This window comes from Scyliorhinus torazame, chromosome 2 (genome assembly GCF_047496885.1).
Source record: "Scyliorhinus torazame isolate Kashiwa2021f chromosome 2, sScyTor2.1, whole genome shotgun sequence".
NCBI lineage: Eukaryota > Metazoa > Chordata > Chondrichthyes > Carcharhiniformes > Scyliorhinidae > Scyliorhinus > Scyliorhinus torazame.
The window spans coordinates 269265082-269284901 of NC_092708.1; the positions used below are offsets into that span (position 1 = coordinate 269265082).

General features: G+C 56.4%; 1 protein-coding gene across 1 annotated transcript in view; it reads right to left on the minus strand.

Moving 5' to 3' along the window:
• The window catches only part of crip2 (cysteine-rich protein 2), a 123636-nt gene that overhangs the window by 49980 nt on the left and 53836 nt on the right, over positions 1-19820 (minus strand). The window contains exon 2 of the mRNA XM_072487183.1: positions 17472-17566. Coding sequence (XP_072343284.1) covers positions 17472-17566 — 95 coding nt within the window. The remainder of the gene's footprint in view (positions 1-17471; positions 17567-19820) is intronic.

Sequence of the window (19820 nt, forward strand, 5' to 3'; positions counted from 1 at the left end):
GGTGAACGAATGGGAGGTCGGTGATTGATAGAAGGAAAGGGAAGTCGGAGATTGTGGTGAAGGAATGGGAGGTCGGTGATTGTAATGAAGGAATGGGAGGTCAGTCATTGTGGTGAAGGAATGGGAGGTCAGTCATTGTGGTGAAGGAATGAGAGATTGGTGATTGGAATGAAGGACTGGGAGGTCGTTGAATGTGGTGAAGGAATGGGAGGTCAGTGATTGTAATGAAGGAATGGGAGGTCAGTGATTGTGGTGGAGGAATGGGAGGTCAGTGATTGTAATGAAGGAATGGGAGGTCAGTGATTGTAATGAAGGATTGGGAGGTCAGTGAATGTGATGAAGGAATGGGAGGTCAGTGATTGTAATGAAGGAATGGGAGGTCAGTGATTGTGGTGAAGGAATGGGAGGTCGGTGAATGTTGTGAAGGAATGGGAGGTCGGTGATTGCGGTGAAGGAATGGGAGGTCGGTGTTTGTAGTGGAGTAATGGGAGGTTGGTGATTGCGGTGTAGGAAGGGGAGGCCACTGGTTGTAGTGAAGAAATGGGAGGTCAGTGATTGTAATGAAGAAATGGGATGTCGGTGAATGTGGTGAAGGAATTCGAGGTCGGTGATTGTAGTGGAGTAATGGGAGGTCGGTGATTGCGGTGTAGGAAGGGGAGGCCAATTGGTTGTAGTGAAGAAATGGGAGGTCAGTGATTGTAATGAAGAAATGGGAGATCAGTGATTGTGGTGAAGGACTGGGAGGTTGGTGAATGTGGTGAAGGACTAGGAGGTCGGTGAATGTGGTGAAGGAATGGAGGTCGGTGATTGTGGTGAAGCAATGGGAGGTCAGTGATTGTAATGAAGGAATGGGAGCTCAGTGATTGTGGTGAAGGACTGGGAGGTTGGTGAATGTGGTGAAGGACTAGGAGGTCGGTGAATGTGGTGAAGGAATGGAGGTCGGTGATTGTGGTGAAGCAATGGGAGGTCAGTGATTGTAATGAAGGAATGGGAGGTCAGTGATTGTGGTGAAGGAATGTGAGGTCAGTGATTGTAATGAAGGAATGGGAGGTCAGTGATTGTAATGAAGCAATGGGAGGTCAGTGATTGTAATGAAGGAATGGGAGGTCAGTGATTGTGGTGAAGGAATGTGAGGTCAGTGATTGTAATGAAGGAATGGGAGGTCAGTGATTGTAATGAAGCAATGGGAGGTCAGTGATTGTAATGAAGGAATGGGAGGTCGGTGATTGAGGTGAAGGAATGGGAGGTCGGTGATTGAGGTGAAGGAATGGGAGGTCGGTGATTGTGGTGAAGGAATGGGTAGTCGCTGATTGTAATGAAGGAATGGGAGGTCAATCATTGCAGTGAAGGAATGGGAGGTCAGTGATTGTAATAAAGGCATGGGAGGTCGGTGATTGTAATGAAGGAATGGGAGGTCAGTGATCGTAATGAAGGAATGGGAGGTCGGTGATTGTGGTGAAGGAATGGGAGGTTAGTCATTGTAGTGAAGGAATGGTAGGTCGGTGATTGTAATGAAGGAATGGGAGGTCGGTGATTGTAATGAAAGAATGGGAGATCAGTGATTGTAATGAAGGAATGGGAGGTCAGTGATTGTAATGAAAGAATGGGAGGTCAGTGATTGTAATGAAGGAATGGGAGGTCGGTGATTGTAATGAAAGAATGGGAGGTCAGTGATTGTAATGAAGGAATGGGAGGTCGGTGATTGTGGTGAAGGAATGGGAGGTCAGTGATTGTGGTGAAGGAATGGGAGGTCAGTGATTGTGGTGAAGGAATGGGAGGTCGGTGATTGTGGTGAAGGAATGGGCGGTCAGTGATTGTAATGAAGGAATGGGAGGTCGGTGATTGGGAGAGGTTAATCGGAAACAAATTTTGCGGATAATTCTGTCAATTGACACGAGGGCCTAAATTTTGTAGGTGAGATGCCATCCTGAATAAATGGGCCCAACGGCTTTTGCAGTAACGCAAACACATGGCTCGATTGAGCACAGGTTGTCCCACTGCTAAATGTGGCATTGTCACCCTGAAGAAATAGGCACAACACAAGCCAAGCCTTACCCCCTCAACCTCAGTTTCTGTGGTGGATTCACCACTGTCCACCTCAGGTAGTGGGCTTCCCGGTCTGGTGTAGAATGGAGCATCAGGACCAATCCTGTTCTGATGTTCTGGCTCCCCACCAGCAGCACAGCGAGCTGCATGTCACATAGAATTTACAGTGCAGAAGGAGGCCATTTGACCCATCGAGTCTGCACCAGCTCTGGGAAAGAGCCAGGCCCGCATCTCCACCCTATCCCCATAACCCAGTAACCCCACCCAACAATAAGGGCAATTTTGGACACTAATGGCAATTTCATATTGCCAATCCACCAAACCTGCACATCTTTGGACTGTGGGAGGAAACCGGAGCACCTGGAGGAAACCCACTCACACACGGGGAGAACGTGCAGACTCCGCACAGACAGTGACCCATGCCGGAATCGAACCTGGGACCCTGGAGCTGTGAAGCAATTGTGCTAACCACTATTCTACCATGCTGCCCACTGACTGCTGAAGGATGCAAATGGGTCGTTTGCACCCATTTGCATCTGATTAATGGGCTGGAAGTCTGATTCTCCAGGCCCCTGTGATACCCTAGGCCCTTTCAGCTGGGATTCATGTGGGTATATTGGTGGAGGCATTTTCAAGTGCGGCCCTGCTGCAGAGGACCCTGTGGTGGGTCAAGGGAATCAGTGTGTAAAGGAGGTGCCCCCCCAAAGTCCATCGGAAGGCCCCCCCATAACGCAAATCCTCCCCACCCCACCCAACCTCCTCCCCCATCAGACCCCCCACCTAAGCAGAGGCTCCCACCAGAGACCTTGCCTGAAAGCTGAACAGCAGTCTAGACAGTAGGGGGAAGAAATTGCAGCATTTTCACTTATCTTTTTTTAACATCTGCTGCCTCAGGCAAAAGTGTTCAAAGAAGCAGCTGTTACAAGTGTCAGAGGCTTCCTCCAATGCCCAGTACACTTCAATGGGCTTGACATCCCTTCAAAGCCTTTGAAATGCAGATCATCCATTTAATTTCACACAGCAATACATTGCATTAGCCAGTGATTGACAGTTTTATTACTCCAGAGACCGCTGCTTGGTGGATTATTTTTCATCTTTCCCTTCACGCTTCAATGCATCTCCATTACCCGGCATTGATGCTAACCACAATGTTTGGAAACACTCTTTCTCTGATTACTGGGTCCTCACCACATCAAAAACAGGTAAGTGCTATTTACATCTTCTATTTTAAAGCAGGAAGCACTGTGAAAGGGTAAGTGAAAATGCAGCGAATCCTCACAGAGCCTGGACTGCTCTGCGGCGTTCAGTCAAGTGCCTTTGATGGGGGTCTCTGATTGGGGATGTCTCTCACCCCCACACCACCCTCACCATCACACCCACCCTCACCCCTACACCACCCTCAACATCTCCCCCACAGCACCCTCACCATCACACCCAACCTCACTCCTACACCATCCTCACCATCACCCCCCACACTATCCTCACAATCACCCCCATCCTCACCCCTACACCACCCTCACCATCAACCCCACAGCACCCTCACTATCACACCCACTCTCACCCCTACACCACGCTCACCATCACCCTCACCCATTATGGGCGGGATAACTTTCTGGCAAATCTGCATATTAGAGTGAAACAGCTCGTCTCACTCTTCTATACTGTCCTGAGATCTATCAAGGCGTGGAATTTATCTGACTCGCCTTGGAGACCTCGGGCAAGCGCTGTTCAGTGCTGGTCTTCACAAATGGAATGGCACTAGTGGGAGTCTCCCTGGGGATTGGAGGCCCAGGTGCATCCCCTCTGGGCAGAGTGGTACCCTGGTGCTCCTGGTGCCACATGGGAACCCTGGCACTGCCAGCCTGGCACCCTGGTGGTTGCACTGGGACATCATTTAAAAATGGTGACCTGATTTCTCGCTGCACTGTGGGTGACTGGCGAAAGGAGCAGTGGTGAAATGAGATTGTTTCTTTACACACAGGAAGCTGCTATGATCCAGAATGCTGAAGCAGACTCAACAGTAATTTTCAAAAGGAAATTGATAAATATTTGAAAGGGAGAATATTTGCTGGACTCTGGAGAAAGAGCAGGAAGAGTGGAAGTGCCGGTAATTGGATACAACTCTTTCATAGAGCAAGCGCAGGCTACATGGGCGACACTGTATCTATCATTCTGTGATAACGGTTATATATTTATAAATCTAAGCTGGCTGCAATCTACTGTCCTGGTCCTCTAGTGTACTTGGGGTGTAACATTTTGCAGTTTCGACCATGATGCAATGACATCCATACTCTGCCTCACACACTCACAGCCCAAGTTCCAATTCCCTCTGAAGCCACAATCCTACCCTCACATTTTAATAGTTCTGTGATTCTGCCATTGGACAAATCAAACCATTTTTAATAAGCTCAAAGAACCTGCACGCTCCAAACTACAGGTACACCTATCCAAAAGAGCCCCTTCCCCCGAATGGATCGCGTGTCGATGCCTTTGGAGTAATGCACACGAGAAAATGAACTCTACATTACTGCATCGTTCATTTTAGCAGCCTGGTCATTTTCTCCTTGGTGATAGGTAGCAGGTGTAACAGACTCGCTGTAAACCTCTGGGAGGTAGTCTCTGCTCCGCCAGCCACTTTAGTGTATACAGGGCTGCTTTAGCTCGGTTGGTTAGGCAGCTGGTCTGTGATACAGAGCGAGGCCAGCAGCATAGGTTCAATTCCCATGCAAGCTGAGGTTATTTATAAAGATTCTGCCTTCTCGACCTTGCCCCTTGCCTGAGGTGTGCTGATCCTCAGGTTAAACTGCCACCAGTTAGCTCTCCCCTTCAAAAGGGAAAGCAGTCATCTGGGACTATGGTGACTTTACTTTAATATAAATCCAGGTGTCTCTGTTCTTGCACCTCCTGTAGAATTGTGGCCTTTATTGTATATCACCCCTCCTTGTTCTTTTAATCAAGATTACAGTGATAGTCTATCATTATCCTCCTCACAGTTCACACAGTGCTTGCAAGTTTTCTTTCATCCAGGTCATTGATAGATATCAAAATAAGCAGTGGGTGCGATTTTCTGGAATAATTCCAAGTATTGTAGCGAGCGGGAATTGCCGGGAGTTTCCCGGCGCTCGACCCGGCGAGGCCGGCAACACTGTTGAACGTTAATTGGTCCACTTAACGAGGCCTCACGGACTTCCCGCCCCGAATGCTGGATCGCCAGCTGATTCGCCGGGACCGCGCTTGCCAGCCCCCCGGTAACAAAGTCGAGCAGCACTTAGGCTGCACTTGCTCAGCCAACCCCAGCCAGCTCGCAACAATGGCGCCCAGGAGACCGGCCCCATGATTCGGGGATGCAGACCTGGGGAGGCTCCTGGTCGCGGTGGAGACCAGGAGGGATGTCCTGTTCCCCTGAGGGTCCGGGAGGGTGAGCCACAAGGCAGCCAGTGCCACCTGGGATGGGGTGGCAGCAGCTGTCAGCTCGGGCAGCGTGACCACGAGGACTGGCCTCCAGTGACAAAAGAAGGTCAACGACTTACACCGGGCAGCACGTGTGTGTAGACACCAACGTCCCACCCCCCCACCCCTCAAGGGAGCACCCCCCCCCCCCCAGGCGACCCCCAACCCTCCATCCATCCCCCTCCCCTTCAGCACTCCTCCACCCACCCCTTCAACCCTCCCTCCACCCCAACCCTCTCTTCATACCCACCCCCTTTCTGTGTCCCCTCAGGCAAAACTCTACCGTAATCAGCGGGAGAGGGGCCAGACTGGTGGTGAGGTGCCAGACTTGAGAATCCTCATGTCCTTCGAGGAGCGTGCCCTGGAGGTGACTGGTGAGGCCGTGGACAGGGTGGTCACCAACGCGGAGGTTGGCAGGCACCACAGATGTGCTGGACCACCAGGCTCCATCCGGAGGACCTGTCAAACATGAGTACTGATTACCTTACTGACTGACCCATCCCTCCCACTGACCACGGGCGTCATTCTCCGACCCCCCAGAGGGTCGGAGAATGGCCGTTGGCCGCCGTGAATCCGCCCCCGCCCACACCGAAGTCTCCGAAGAGACTTAGAGTAGGCTGGGCTCCGGGGGAGTGCCGGGAGGGGGTCCGTGCCGGGGAGGGGGATGGGGGGGTCCGTGCCGGGGTGGAGGTTGAGGGGGGGGCCGTGCCGGGGAGGGGGATGGGGGGTCCGTGCCGGGGTGGAGGTTGGGGGGGGGGGGTCCGTGCCGGGGTGGAGGTTGGGGGGAGCCCGTGCCGGGGTGGAGGTTGAGGGGGTCCGTGCCGGGGAGGGGGATGGGGGGGTCCGTGCCGGGGTGGCGGTTGGGCGGGGGGGGTCCGTGCCGGGGTGGAGGTTGGGGGAGGTCCGTGCCGGGGAGGGGGATGGGGGGGTCCGTGCCGGGGTGGAGGTTGGGGGGGGGGTCCGTGCCGGGGAGGGGGATGGGGGGTCCGTGCCGGGGTGGAGGTTGGGGGGGGTCCGTGCCGGGGTGGAGGTTGGGGGGGGTCCGTACCGGGGTGGAGGTTGGGGAGGGGTCCGTGCCGGGGAGGGGGATGGGGGGGTCGGTGCCGGGGTGGAGGTTGGGGCGGGGGTCCGTGCCGGGGTGCAGGTTGGGGGTCCGTGCCGGGGAGGGGGATGGGGGGGTCCGTGCCGGGGTGGAGGTTGCGGGGGGGGGGGGTCGGTGCCGGGGAGGGGGATGGGGGGGTCCGTGCCGGGGTGGCGGTTGGGGGGGGGGGGTCCGTGCCGGGGTGGAGGTTGGGGGGGCGTGCCGGGGAGGGGGATGGGGGGGTCCGTGCCGGGGTGGAGGTTGCGGGGGGGGGGGGGTCGGTGCCGGGGAGGGGGATGGGGGGGTCCGTGCCGGGGTGGCGGTTGGGGGGGGGGGGTCCGTGCCGGGGTGGAGGTTGGGGGGGCGTCCGTGCCGGGGTGGAGGTTGGGGGGTGTCCGCGCCGGGGAGGGGTATGGGGGGGTCCGTGCCGGGGTGGAGGTTGGGGGGGGGGCGTCCGTGCCGGTGTGGAGGTTGGGGGGGGGGGTCCGTGCCGGGGAGGGGGATGGGGGGGTCCGTGCCGGGGTGGAGGTTGGGGGGGGTGGGTCCGTGCCGGGGTGGAGGTTGGGGGGGTGGGTCCGTGCCGGGGTGGAGGTTGGGGGGGGGTCCGTGCCGGGGTGGAGGTTGGGGTGGGGTCCGTGCCGGGGTGGAGGTTGGGGGGGGGGTCCGTGCCGGGGAGGGGGGATGCGAGGGCAAGTGAGTTGGTCCACCTGGCCAGGTGCCAGCCTCCAACAGTCCATGTGGTCCATGCCACCTGGCTGGGGGGAGGAGGGGATATGGGCAATGATGACATGTCGTCGTTCCCCTCCCCCCACCAGGCCGTCATGTTTTCAGATCATCCAGCGATGTTGGCCGCCGTGGTGGCAGCCGCTCATGTCTATGTTGCCCTGGATGAGGAGGAGGAGGAGGAGGAGGAGGAGGAGGAGCGTGCCAGAGAGGCGGCGCAGGCTGCCGCAGAGGGGCAGGCGGCAGCCGCCCAGGCTGGAGGGACACCTGACCGACAGGACGAGGAGGGGGAGGAGGACGTCGCGGCCCCATGGCAACGGAGGCACCCGAGGGCGCCCCGTGTGTACCGGCCCCGGCAGTCATACCAGGACCTCACGGACCGGGAATGCAGGAGGAGACTCCGGATGAGCCGGGAAACCATGGCACACACATGCCACCTGCTGGCACACCTGTCACCGCGTGGCACTGGCGGGGGACACCCTCTCCCCGTGTCCGTCAAGGCTACGGTGGCCCTGAACTTTTATGCAACGGGGTCATTCCAGGCACCGAGTGGGGACCTGTCCAGGGCGCGATCGATGGGATGCACGTCGCCGTGCGGCCACCTGCAGATAACAGGGCCATGTTCACCAATAGGAAGGGGACCTATTCGATGAACGTACAGGTAGTCTGCGACCACCGCATGATGATCCTGCACGTCTGCGCCCGTCACCCAGGCAGTGTACACTGTTGTCGCGGTCATCCATCCCCGGCATGTACGAGGGGCACCATCCCCGGCTGAGTGGCTGGTTGCTGGGCGACAGGGGCTACCCAATGCGATCGTGACTGATGACGCCTATACGGGGGGCCACGCAATGAGGCGGAGAACCGCTACAATGATGCCCATGTAGCGACAAGGGGAGTGATAGAGAGGTGCTTTGGCATGCTGAAGATGCGTTTCAGGTGCCTGGACCTCTCTGGAGGCGCCCTCCAGTATCGGTCAGATAGGGTCGGCCGCATCATTGTGGTGTGCTGCGTCCTGCACAACATAGCCCAGCAGAGGGGCGATGTGCCGCAGGCAGAGGAGGGCGGAGTGGAGGAGCAGCAGGAAGAGGCGCAGTCCTCCCCAAATGAGGGGGATGGGGGTAATGGTCAGGGCAGACGGGGTAGACACAGGCGGGTGGCTGTCCACCGTTACCGGCTGGCCCAGCGGGCACGGGACAGACTGATAGACGCCCGCTTCACTGACTAGATGGGCGTGGGAATCGGGTAGTATGGCCACAGACCGCACACCATGGCAACAGCCGACCACCCACACCCCCCACCCATCCACCCACCCAGCACCCTCACCCCCCTCCCCAACCCCACCCACCCCACCCGCATGCACACCACCCTCCCCCCATTGCCGACCCACCTGCGGCACAACGGGCCGGGCTCACACAGTTGCGGGTGGGCGCGTGTCTATCGCAGGCCATGGAGGATGATGACAACCCGCCCTGCGGTGAGCTCCTGGCTCTACATCGTTGGACTATGTCTGACCCATGGCCACAGTACCACCATCCACCCGGACCATCCCTGCATGCGGCTGTGACACTGCAGCGCACGGTCCCGTCCTCTGCCCGGGGGATGTTGATGGCGGCCCAGGGGGAAGGGGGCAGACTCACCTGGGGCTGAGGTAAGACCACCCGTCACACACACACTTGCGCTCAACGTACATGACACCCCCGCACACTTTGGACAGAGCACAAAGGCAACTTCTGTAGGTGTAACATTGACTTTAATAACCAAAGGAGTTCATGCACGTGCCCTAGCCCCTAAAACTCATCTGTGCCCTGCAACCGTGCCAACTTACTCAGTGTCTAATTGTTTGGCCTTACGGGCCCTTTGACTACGTCTACGTGGTTCCCCAGACGGTACAGCAGAACTGGAGGTGGACTCCTGTGATTCCTGCCCTCTGACACTGGATCCCTTTGGCGGCCGTTTCCTGGGGCGTCCTGGCCTAGATGGGCCAGGTTGCGGCCCGGGCGACTGGGATGGCGAGCTGCCAGCCTGTCCTGCCCGTTGCCCACCCGATGCACCTGGGACGGAAGGGGGGGGAGTCCGAGGTGTCGCGGTGTACCGGGACCTCCCCTACAGAGGGAGCCGGGACGGACCACACCACCTCCTCCTCCCTCGGGGTGCCCGATGGCCCCCAGGCCTCTACATGGGTGGGGGATGCGAACGGACTGGCCATCCAACGCCCCCCCCGACATCTGGCGCTGCACTTTCCTGCACGGAAAGCCCCAGGCCTCGCAAACCGTTCCCCATGTCTGACACCGTCGCACCCATTGCCTCCACCGTGGACGCCACCCGTGCGGTGTCGGCCTGGGTGGCACGCATGACCGGCACCACTCCCAGCTCCTGGACGCGGGTGGACTCCTCCACCTGCGACTGCAGCCGCCGCAAGCCGCCCGTCACCTTCTTCGCTCGTCTCCGGGTCGGTGGTTGCATCGGATCTATGTGTGGGTGTGGTAACTGCAGGAACCCGGGATCCACCTGGGCGGCAGATGTTCGCTTGGGCTGGGCTGCCCTCCGACCGCCCGGCCCCTCTGCTGCTCCTACCTCCACCTGCTGTACCGGAACGGCTGTGTTGTGCGCACCAGTGAGTGTACCAGACGCCTCATCACTAAAGTGCCCAACCGCGGTGAGTGTTTCTGCGATGGTGGAGGGTGTTGGTGACAGCACTGGCATTGTGTCGTGCTGTTCGTCCCACTCTGAGTCCATGGCACTTTGGGGTGGGGGTTCGTCTCCACCCATCCACTCTGAGTCACTGTCCGGTATTTCGTCTTCCTGGGTAGTGCTGTCCCGGGTAGGGGTGTCCTGGGCAGTGCTGTCCCGAGTAGTGGTGTCCCGGGTAGGGGTGTCCTGGGCAGTGCTGTCCCGGGCAGTGCGGTCCCGGGTACTGCTGTCCCGGGTAGGGGTGTCCTGGGAAGTGCTGTCCCAGGTAGTGGTGTCCCGGGTAGTGGTGTCCTGGGTAGTGGTGTCCTGGGTAGTGGTGTCCTGGGTAGTGGTGTCCTGGCTCGGATGTGACGGGGGCCTGTGGCTGCCCCCCTCGTTGCTGGGTGGTCGCTCCCGCACGTGACGGGGGTGTCGTCTCCCTGTTGCTCCAGGTCTCTCCGTCTCCCGTGGTGTGCGAGGGGCATCCTGCGGGCGTCGCATGCTGGAGGGTCCGGGTCTCTCCGTCTCCCGTGGCCTCCGAGGGGCATCCTGCGGGCGTCGCATGCTGGAGGGTGCGGGTCTCTCCGTCTCCCGTGGCCTCACCGAGGGGCATCCTGCGGGCGTCGCATGCTGGAGGGTGCGGGTCTCTCCGTCTCCCGTGGCCTCAGAGGGGCATCCTGCGGGCGGCGCATGCTGGAGGGTCCGGGTCTCTCTGTCTCCCGTGGCCTCCGAGTGGCATCCTGCGGGCGTCGCATGCTGGAGGGTGCGGGTCTCTCCGTCTCCCGTGGCCTCCGAGGGGCATCCTGCGGGCGGTCTGCATCTGCGGGGATGGGTGCCTGGACGTTTGGTCCTGCGATACACAATGAAGCATGCATGGTTAGACATCAGGCAGTGATCAGGTGATATGGGGGAGGGGGATATAGGGGAGGGGGGATATGGGGACTGGCTGTCGGTGGCTCACTTGCTAGTACGCCCCCGACCTCTGCATCAGCAACCTCCCGGTCCTCAGGTCCGCCAGCCAGTTCCAGGGCCCTTTCCTCGTGTTCGGTCAGTGGCCTCTCATCAGCTGGGCCTCCTCCAGTCCTCACATGCTCCCTATTGTTGTGTGCGCGCTTATCCTGTGGCGGGGGGGGTGGCAGGGGTAAAAGGCAACACTGTTAGGCAGGTATATGAATGCACGCCATCGGTTGCGCGTGCATTGCAGAGGTTAAGGTTAGGGCTGGATTCACTTGGGGATATGGGGGATATGGGGGAGGGGGGATATGGGGGAGGGGGATATGGGGGAGGGGTGGATATGGGAGAGGGGGGATATGGGGGAGGGGGGATATTGGGGATATGGGGGAGGGGGGATATGGGGGAGGGGGGATATGGGGAGGGGGGATATGGGGGATATGGGGGAGGGGGATATGGGGGAGGGGGGATATGGGGGAGGGGGTATATGGGGGAGGGGGGGATATGGGGGAGGGGGGGATATGGGGAGGGGGATATGGGGGATATGGGGGAGGGGGGATATGGGGAGGGGGATATGGGGGAGGGGGGTTATGGGTGATATGGGGGAGGGGGGATATGGGGAGGGGGGATATGGGGAGGGGGGATATGGGGGAGGGGGGATATGGGGAGGGGGGATATGGGGAGCGGGGATATGGGGGAGGGGGGATATGGGGAGGGGGGATATGGGGGAGGGGGATATGGGGGAGGGGGGATATGGGGGATATGGGGGAGGGGGGATATGGGGGAGGGGGGATATGGGGAGGGGGGATATGGGGGAGGGGGGATATGGGGGAGGGGGGATATGGGGGAGGGGGGATATGGGGGACGCTCACCCTGCCTGCTCTGACGAGGTCGTTCACCTTCTTGTGGCACTGGGTGCCTGTCCGTGTTGTCAGGGCCACAGCGGTGACAGCCTCTGCCACTTCCCTCCACAGACGCCGGCTGTGGCGTGGGGCAACTCTGCGGCCATGCCCGGGATACAGGGCGTCCCTCCTCTGCTCCACCGCGTCCAGGAGCGCCTCCACATCGCGTGACTCGAACCTCGGGGCTGAGCGGCGGCCAGCCATCCAGTCGAGTGTTGCGGTCGGGTGTTCCTGTCGGGTGGGGGGGAGCAATGCGGCCTTATGAGCCGTCACGCCGTGCGGCGCGTATGACGCTGCACGGCGTGAATCACTGCGCAAGCGCGGATCCCGTTACATCGCTGCTAGCCCATTTCGGGCCGGAGACTATCGACCCATTTTTCCGACGTGACGCAAGTCGGATTTGCGCCGTTTTTTGCGCCGATCGGCAGACTTTCCGCCGATAACGGAGAATTTCGCCCCACATGTCCATTCTCCCACAGGTCCTCCAGCCGACGGCACCGGCCCATCTTGGGCAGTATCCTCTCCTGACCCCAAGGAGACCACCTTGGAGGAGAGCTCTGAGGATGCAGCTGTTATAGTTGTGGCACATCTGTCATCCTCACCCTCCACCAGCGCAGATACACACACCTCGGTGGGAAATGTTAGTGGACGGGCATCTGGGGCACAATTGGTGAGCACCATGTAACATTATAGAAATGTTCAGCATACAAAGAGTTAATGTCATATTACAATTAACCACTAGATGGAGCTAGATGCAGTACTAGATACAGCACTGAATCTCAGACTTCTGGGAGAGAGAGTGAAGGCTGGAGTAGAGTGCATAGGATAGATCGAGGGGGGTGGAGTACAGTTAGGGTTAGAGTGTAGAGACTAGTGTTAGTAGAGTGTAGATTACTATAATTCTTGTTTACTACAGGAGTAAGTGGTTGAGCACTAATTTAAGTAGTGTAAATAAATATGAGCTTCGTTAATGAACTGAGCTTCTGTGGTCTTTGTGAACACTACTACATCCATCCTGAAAGCATGGGGCAAAATTCTCCGGTATTGGCGCGATGTCTGCCAACTGGCGCCCAAAACGGCGCAAATCAGTTGGGCATCGCGCCGCCCCAAAGGTGCGGAATGCTCCGCATCTTGGGGGGCCGAGCCCCAACCTTAAGGGGCTAGGCCCGCGCCGGACTGATTTCCGCCCCGCCAGCTGGCGGAAAAGGCCTTTGGTGCCCCGCCAGCTGGCGCGGAAATGACATCTCCGGGCAGCGCATGCGCGGGAGCGTCAGCGGCCGCTCACGGCATCCCCGCGCATGCGCAGTGGAGGGGGTCTCTTCCGCCTCCGCCATGGTGGAGACCGTGGCGAAGGCGGAAGGAAAAGAGTGCCCCCACAGCACAGGCCCGCCCGCGGATCGGTGGGCCCCGATCGCGGGCCAGGCCACCGTGGGGGCACCCCCCGGGGCCAGATCTCCCTGCGCCCCCCCCAGGACCCTGGAGCCCGCCCGCGCCACCTTGTCCCGCCAGTAAGGTAGGTGGTTTAACCTACGCCGGCGGGACAGGCATTTTAGCTGCGGGACTTCGGCCCATCAGGGCCGGAGAATCGCGGGGGGCGGGGGGCGCCAACCGGCGCGGAGCGATTCCCGCCCACGCCGAATATCCGGTGCCGGAGAATTCGGCAACCAGCGGGGGCGGGATTCACGCCAGCCTCCGGCGATTCTCCGACCCGGCAGGGGGTCGGAGAATCTCGCCCACGATCACAAAGAACACCACACACCACACTGCTGCTGATCTACATCTGGTGGAAACAGGAACCTCCAGGCAAGACAGCAGTTGGAGGTCTGTTGGACACTAACATGAATATTCAACAAAGAGTGAGTTCTCCGCTTCACGGCGCCAGCAGGGAGATTTGCGATCAGGTGGAGAACAGCATGCAATGGAAAATCCGCGGTTTGTGCCCGGCACGTGCTCCAGTCCCATGTCGGCGGGTCCAGGCAAAACTGTCATTTGCATGGATTTAAATATCATTAGTGGGTTGGAGGCTTCGTGCTCCACCCCTCCACGATGCTCCACCCCTCCACGATGCTCCACCCCTCCACGATGCTCCACCCCTCCACGATGCTCCACCCCTCCACGATGCTCCACCCCTCCATGATGCTCCACCCCTCCACGATGCTCCACCCCTCCACGATGCTCCACCCCTCCATGATGTTCCACCCCTCCATGATGCTCCACCCCTCCACGATGCTCCACCCCTCCACGATGCTCCAGCCCTCCACGATGCTCCAGCCCTCCACGATGCTCCACCCCTCCACGATGCTCCAGCCCTCCACGATGCTCCACCCCTCCACGATGCTCCAGCCCTCCACGATGCTCCAGCCCTCCACGATGCTCCACCCCTCCACGATGCTCCAGCCCTCCACGATGCTGCACCCCTCCACGATGCTCCAGCCCTCCACGATGCTCCACCCCTCCACGATGCTGCACCCCTCCACGATGCTCCACCCCTCCACGATGTTCCAGCCCTCCACGATGCTCCACCCCTCCACGATGCTCCAGCCCTCCACGATGCTCCAGCCCTCCACGATGCTGCACCCCTCCACGATGCTCCAGCCCTCCACGATGCTCCACCCCTCCACGATGCTGCACCCCTCCACGATGCTCCACCCCTCCACGATGCTCCAGCCCTCCACGATGCTCCAGCCCTCCACGATGCTCCAGCCCTCCACGATGCTCCACCCCTCCACGATGCTCCAGCCCTCCACGATGCTCCAGCCCTCCACGATGCTCCACCCCTCCGCGATGCTCCACCCCTCCACGATGCTCCAGCCCTCCACGATGCTCCACCCCTCCACGATGCTCCAGCCCTCCACGATGCTCCACCCCTCCACGATGCACCACCCCTCAAAAAAGTGCTGTCCACTGTGCTACCATGCTGCCCTACCGTACCTACACCACATGGGCTACAGGGGTTTAAGAAAACAGCTCACCCCAACATTTTTGTGAGCAATCCTAAACAGCGACGCCCTCATTCACAGAATCACAGAATTGTTACAATGCAGAAGGCCATTCAGCCCATCGTGTCTGTGCCAGCTCTCTGAATGAGCAATTCACTTTAGTGCCATTCTCCTGCCTTCTCCCCGCAATCTGCACTTTTGTCCTCTTCAAACAGTTTAATTCACTAATCAATGCCTGGGCAGCATGGTAGCACAGGGGTTAGCACTGTCGCTTCACAGCGCCAGCGACCTGGGTTCGATTCCCGGCTAGGGTCACTGTCTGTGTGGAGTCTGCACGTTCTTCCCGTGTCTGCGTGGGTTTCCTCCGGGCGTTCTGGTTTCCTCCCACAAGTCCCGAAAGATGTGCTGTTAGGTGAATTGGACATTCTGAAGTCTCCCTCTGTGTACCCGAACAGGCGCTGGAGTGTGGCGACTAGAGGCCTTTCACAGTAACTTCATTGCAGTGTTAATGTAAGCCTATTTGTGACACTGATAAAGATTATTATTATGATTGAATCTGTCTCCGCTACACTTTCAGGCAGCCCATTCTAGATTCTAACCACTCACTGCATGATTTTTTTTTTTCACATCGCTTTGCTTCTTTTAGCAATTACTTCAAATTTGTGTCCTTTCATTTGCGATCCATTCATTACTGGGAACTGCTCCTCCCCATCTAGACTATCCAGACCCCACATGATTTTGAATACCTCTATCAAATCTCCCTCTATCAAATCTCCCTCTATCAAATTGTATGGCCAGCACGATAGCACAGTGTTTAGCACAGTTGCTCTACAGCTCCAGGGTCCCAGGTTCGATTCCCGGCTTGGGTCACAGTCTGTGTGGAATCTGCACGTTCTCCCCGTGTCTGCGTGGGTTTCCTCCGGGTGCTCCGGTTTCCTCCCACAGTCCAAAGATGTGCAGGTTAGGTGGAGTGGCCATGATAAAACTGCCCCTTAGTATCCAAAAAAGGTTAGGTGGGGTTACGGGGATAGGGTGGAGGTATGGGCTTAGGTAGGGTGCTCTTTCCAGGGGCCGGTGCAGACTCGATGGGCTGAATGGCCTCCTTCTGCACTGCAAATTCTATGATTTTCCCCACAGATAGTTTAAGGGAAACTGTCCTAACTTTTCAGATATATCTTCATACCTGAAATTTCCCATCCCAGGAACCATTCTTGGGAATCCTTTCTGCATCCTCCCTAATGGCTTCACATCTTTCCTCAAGTGTGGCATCGAGAACTGGTGCAATACTCCAGCTGTGACTGAACTAGTGTATCGTACAAATTCAACATGACCACCTTGCATTTGTATCTAATAAAACCTAGAATCCTGTATGCTTTATTAAACACTCTCTGAACCTGTCCTACCACCTGACCTGATTTATACACATTTAGACCAACGTCCTTCTGTTTCTGCACCCTCTTTGTAATTGTTCCCTTTATTTTATAATTGTCTCTCCGAGTTCTGGTGACCAAAATGAGTCACATCATGCATTTAATTTATATATGTGGTCTGTGCGGTGCCCCGTGTACCATGTCAGGTAAATGTGGTGTGAGGTGCCCTGTGTACCATGTCAGGTACATGTGGGGTGCGGTGCCCCGTATACCATGTCAGGTACATGTGGTGTGCGGTGCCCTGTTTACCATGTCAGGTACATGTGGGGTGCGGTGCTCCATGTACCATGTCAGGAACATGAGATCAGTGCGGTGCCCTGTGTACCATGTCAGGTGCATGTGGGGTGCGGTGCCCCGTAAACCATGTCAGGTACATGTGGTGTGCGGTGCCCTGTGTACCATGTCAGGTACATGCGGTCTGTACGGTGACCCGTGTACCATGTCAGGTACATGTACTGTGCGGTACCTCGTGTACCATGTCAGGTACATGTTGGGTACGGTGCCCCATGTCAGGTACATGTGAGGTGCTGTGCCCTGTATAGCATGTCAGGTGCATGTGGTACGTGGTGCCCTGTGTACCATGTCAGGTACATGCGGTCTGTACAGTGACCCGTGTACCATGTCAGGTATATGTGCTGTGCGGTACCTCGTGTACCATGTCAGGTACATGTTGGATACGGTGCCCCATGTCAGGTACATGTGGGGTGTGGTGTCCCATGTACCATATCAGGTACACATGGGTGCAATGTCCCATGTGTCATGTCTGGTACATGTTGGGTGCAGTGCCCTGTGTACCATGTCAGGTATATGTGGGGTGACTTGTCCCATGTACCATGCCAGGTACATGTGGGGCGCGGTGCCCCATGTACCATGTCAGGTACATGCGTGTGGTGTCATGTGTACCATGTCAGCTGTATGTATTGTCCGGTACTCTACCTATCATGTCAGACACATGTCCTGTGCGGTGCCCCATGTACCATGTCAGGTAGGTGGTGCGCCATGCCATGTGTACCATGCCAGGTACATGTGATGTATGGTGCCCTGTGTACCATGTTTTGTATATGGGGTGTGCTGTGTTCTGTATGGGGTGCATTATTATATGATGTGTGCTGTGTCCTGTGTACCGCATAGGAAAAATGTGACACATAGTGCCCTGTGTACTGTGACAGGATTACAATGTGCGAGTGCATCATAAATTGATGGAGAGAAATACCTTTCGCAGTTGGCTCTGCTCATTCTCAGCCAGGTTTAGAAGTCTCAGTGGAAAGTTACTCACCGACGCATGACTCCCTGGCGACAGGATCTTGTTGCATCGCTCACATTTCAGGCAGAACTTGTGCCAGTCCCTTCCCAACGAAGTCACTTTCTCAGCTGAAACAATAGCAATCAGTCAGAAACATGCTCAATTATTCATTAACTGAGAACTGGCACATTAGCAACAGAAACAGCCCTACCTCACAATTAGTTTTGTACATTTAGTTCTAAAGCTGCAATGAGATGGAACACTCAAAGGATGAATGTTCTCCATGTTAACTCCTTAAATTGGATCCCCCTCACTTTTCATCTTCTCTTTAAACCGTCTTTTATCTCCCTCCCCCCAAAAAGGGCACAAATTCTATCCACAACGCGTCTATCAGAAATGTCATCTAAAACACTTTTGTGGAATTTACAGAGCAGAAGGAGGCCATTCGGCCCATCGAGTCTGCACCGGCCCTTGGAAAGAGTACCCTACTTGAGCCCCACACCTCCACCCTATCCCCGTAACCCAGTAAGCCCACCCAACCTTTTTGGACACTAAGGGGCAATTTAGCATGGCCAATCCACCTAACCTGCACATCTTTGGACCGTGGGAGGAAACCAGAGGAACCCGACGCAGACACGGGGAGAACGTGCAGACTCCGCACAGACAGTCACCCGAGGCCAGAATTGAGCCCGGGTCCCTGGCGCTGTGAGACGGCAGTGTTAACCACTATGCTGCATTTATATAGCGCCTTTCACAGCTTTAGGGCATCCCAATATGTTTTACAACCAATGAAGTACTTGTGAAGTGTAGTCATTATTGCAATGCAGGAAACTCAGCAGCCAATTTGTGCACAGCAAGGTGCCACAAACAGTATTGTGACAATGAGCAGATCACCTATATTGGTGATGTTGATTGATGGATAAATATTAACTCGGACACCAGGGAGAACTATGCTGTTTGTTTTCAAATATTGCTGTGGGACCATTTCTGTCCACCCGAGAGGACAGACAGAGCTTCAGTTTAGTGTCTCAACTGAGGGGCAGCATCTCCAACAATGCAGGACTCCTTCAGAAACGTACTGGGCTGTGTACATGCCCCTGGTGTGGGACATGAGCCCACAACCTACTGATTCAAGAGGCAAGCATGCTCGCAGCTGAGCAAAACCGACACTCTGAGGTAGGTGAAAACAGATGTGCTTTTGGATTTCTTGCCTCCTTTCTGCATGGGGCAGTAACAAGCAACCCCATGAGGGTGGCACGGCGGCACAGTGGTTAGCACTGCAGTCTCACAGCGCTAGGGACCCGGGTTCAATTCCAGCCTTGGGTGACTGTCTGTGTGGAGTTTGCACTTTCTCCCCGTGTTTACGTGGGTTTCCTCCGCGTGCTCCGGTTTCCTCCAACAGTGCACAGATGTGCAGGCTAGGTGGATTGGCCATGCTAAATTATCCTTTAGTGTCCCGGGATGTGCAGATTAAGTTATGAGAATAGGGCGGGGGTGTGGACCTAGGTAGGGTGCACTTTTGGAGGATCGGTGCAGACTCGATGGGCCAAATGGCCTCCTTCTGCACTGAAGGGATTCTATGTCAATATTGGAAGTTCCAAGTATCCAGAATCATATGGAGGGAGAAGTGGACTCGAGTTCTCACTGATCCGTGACTGTGACACTGAACTAATGAATATAGTCCATTTTAAAATCCCAAACTGCTGAATTCAAATAATTGGTTCATTCAAATTAGTATTAAATAATTTTCTGTGTTATTTGCAAATTCAATATTGGATTACTCAATTTTCTCGAATGAAGAACTTTGGATCATTATAATGTTAAACATCTCTGAACTCCAAATACTTAAACAGGAATATAACTGGTTTCTCCTTAATTATATATAGACTGCTGGATATTATTACACAGTAGAGATCATTTCCTCCTGCCAGCCCAGCTACAGATTTCAGTTTGATTCCCCCCAGACGTGGAATATGACCAATGCCTTGGCGTCAGGCCATGGTTTAGCCCTTTCATTGCTTGGCTTTGATGATGCAGCAGCTCTCACAATATACCTATTCTTTTTTTTTTTAAGTACATAAAGATCCCACAGCACCAATTGGAAGGAGGGCAGGGGGCTGATGTTTCTCTCTCAGTCAACATATAAATCTGGTCATTTTCACATTGCTGTTAACAGGAGTTTGTGGTGTGCTAATTGGTTGCTGTGGCACTTCAAAAGCACTTCATTGGCCGTAAAGAGCTTTGAGACATCCGGAGGTATGGTGGTACAGTGGTTAGCACTGCTGCCTCACAGCGGCAGTGAGCCACATTCAATTCCAGTCTCGGGTGACCGACTGTGTGGAGTTTGGACTTTCTCCCAAACCGGGTGCTCCAGTTTCCTCC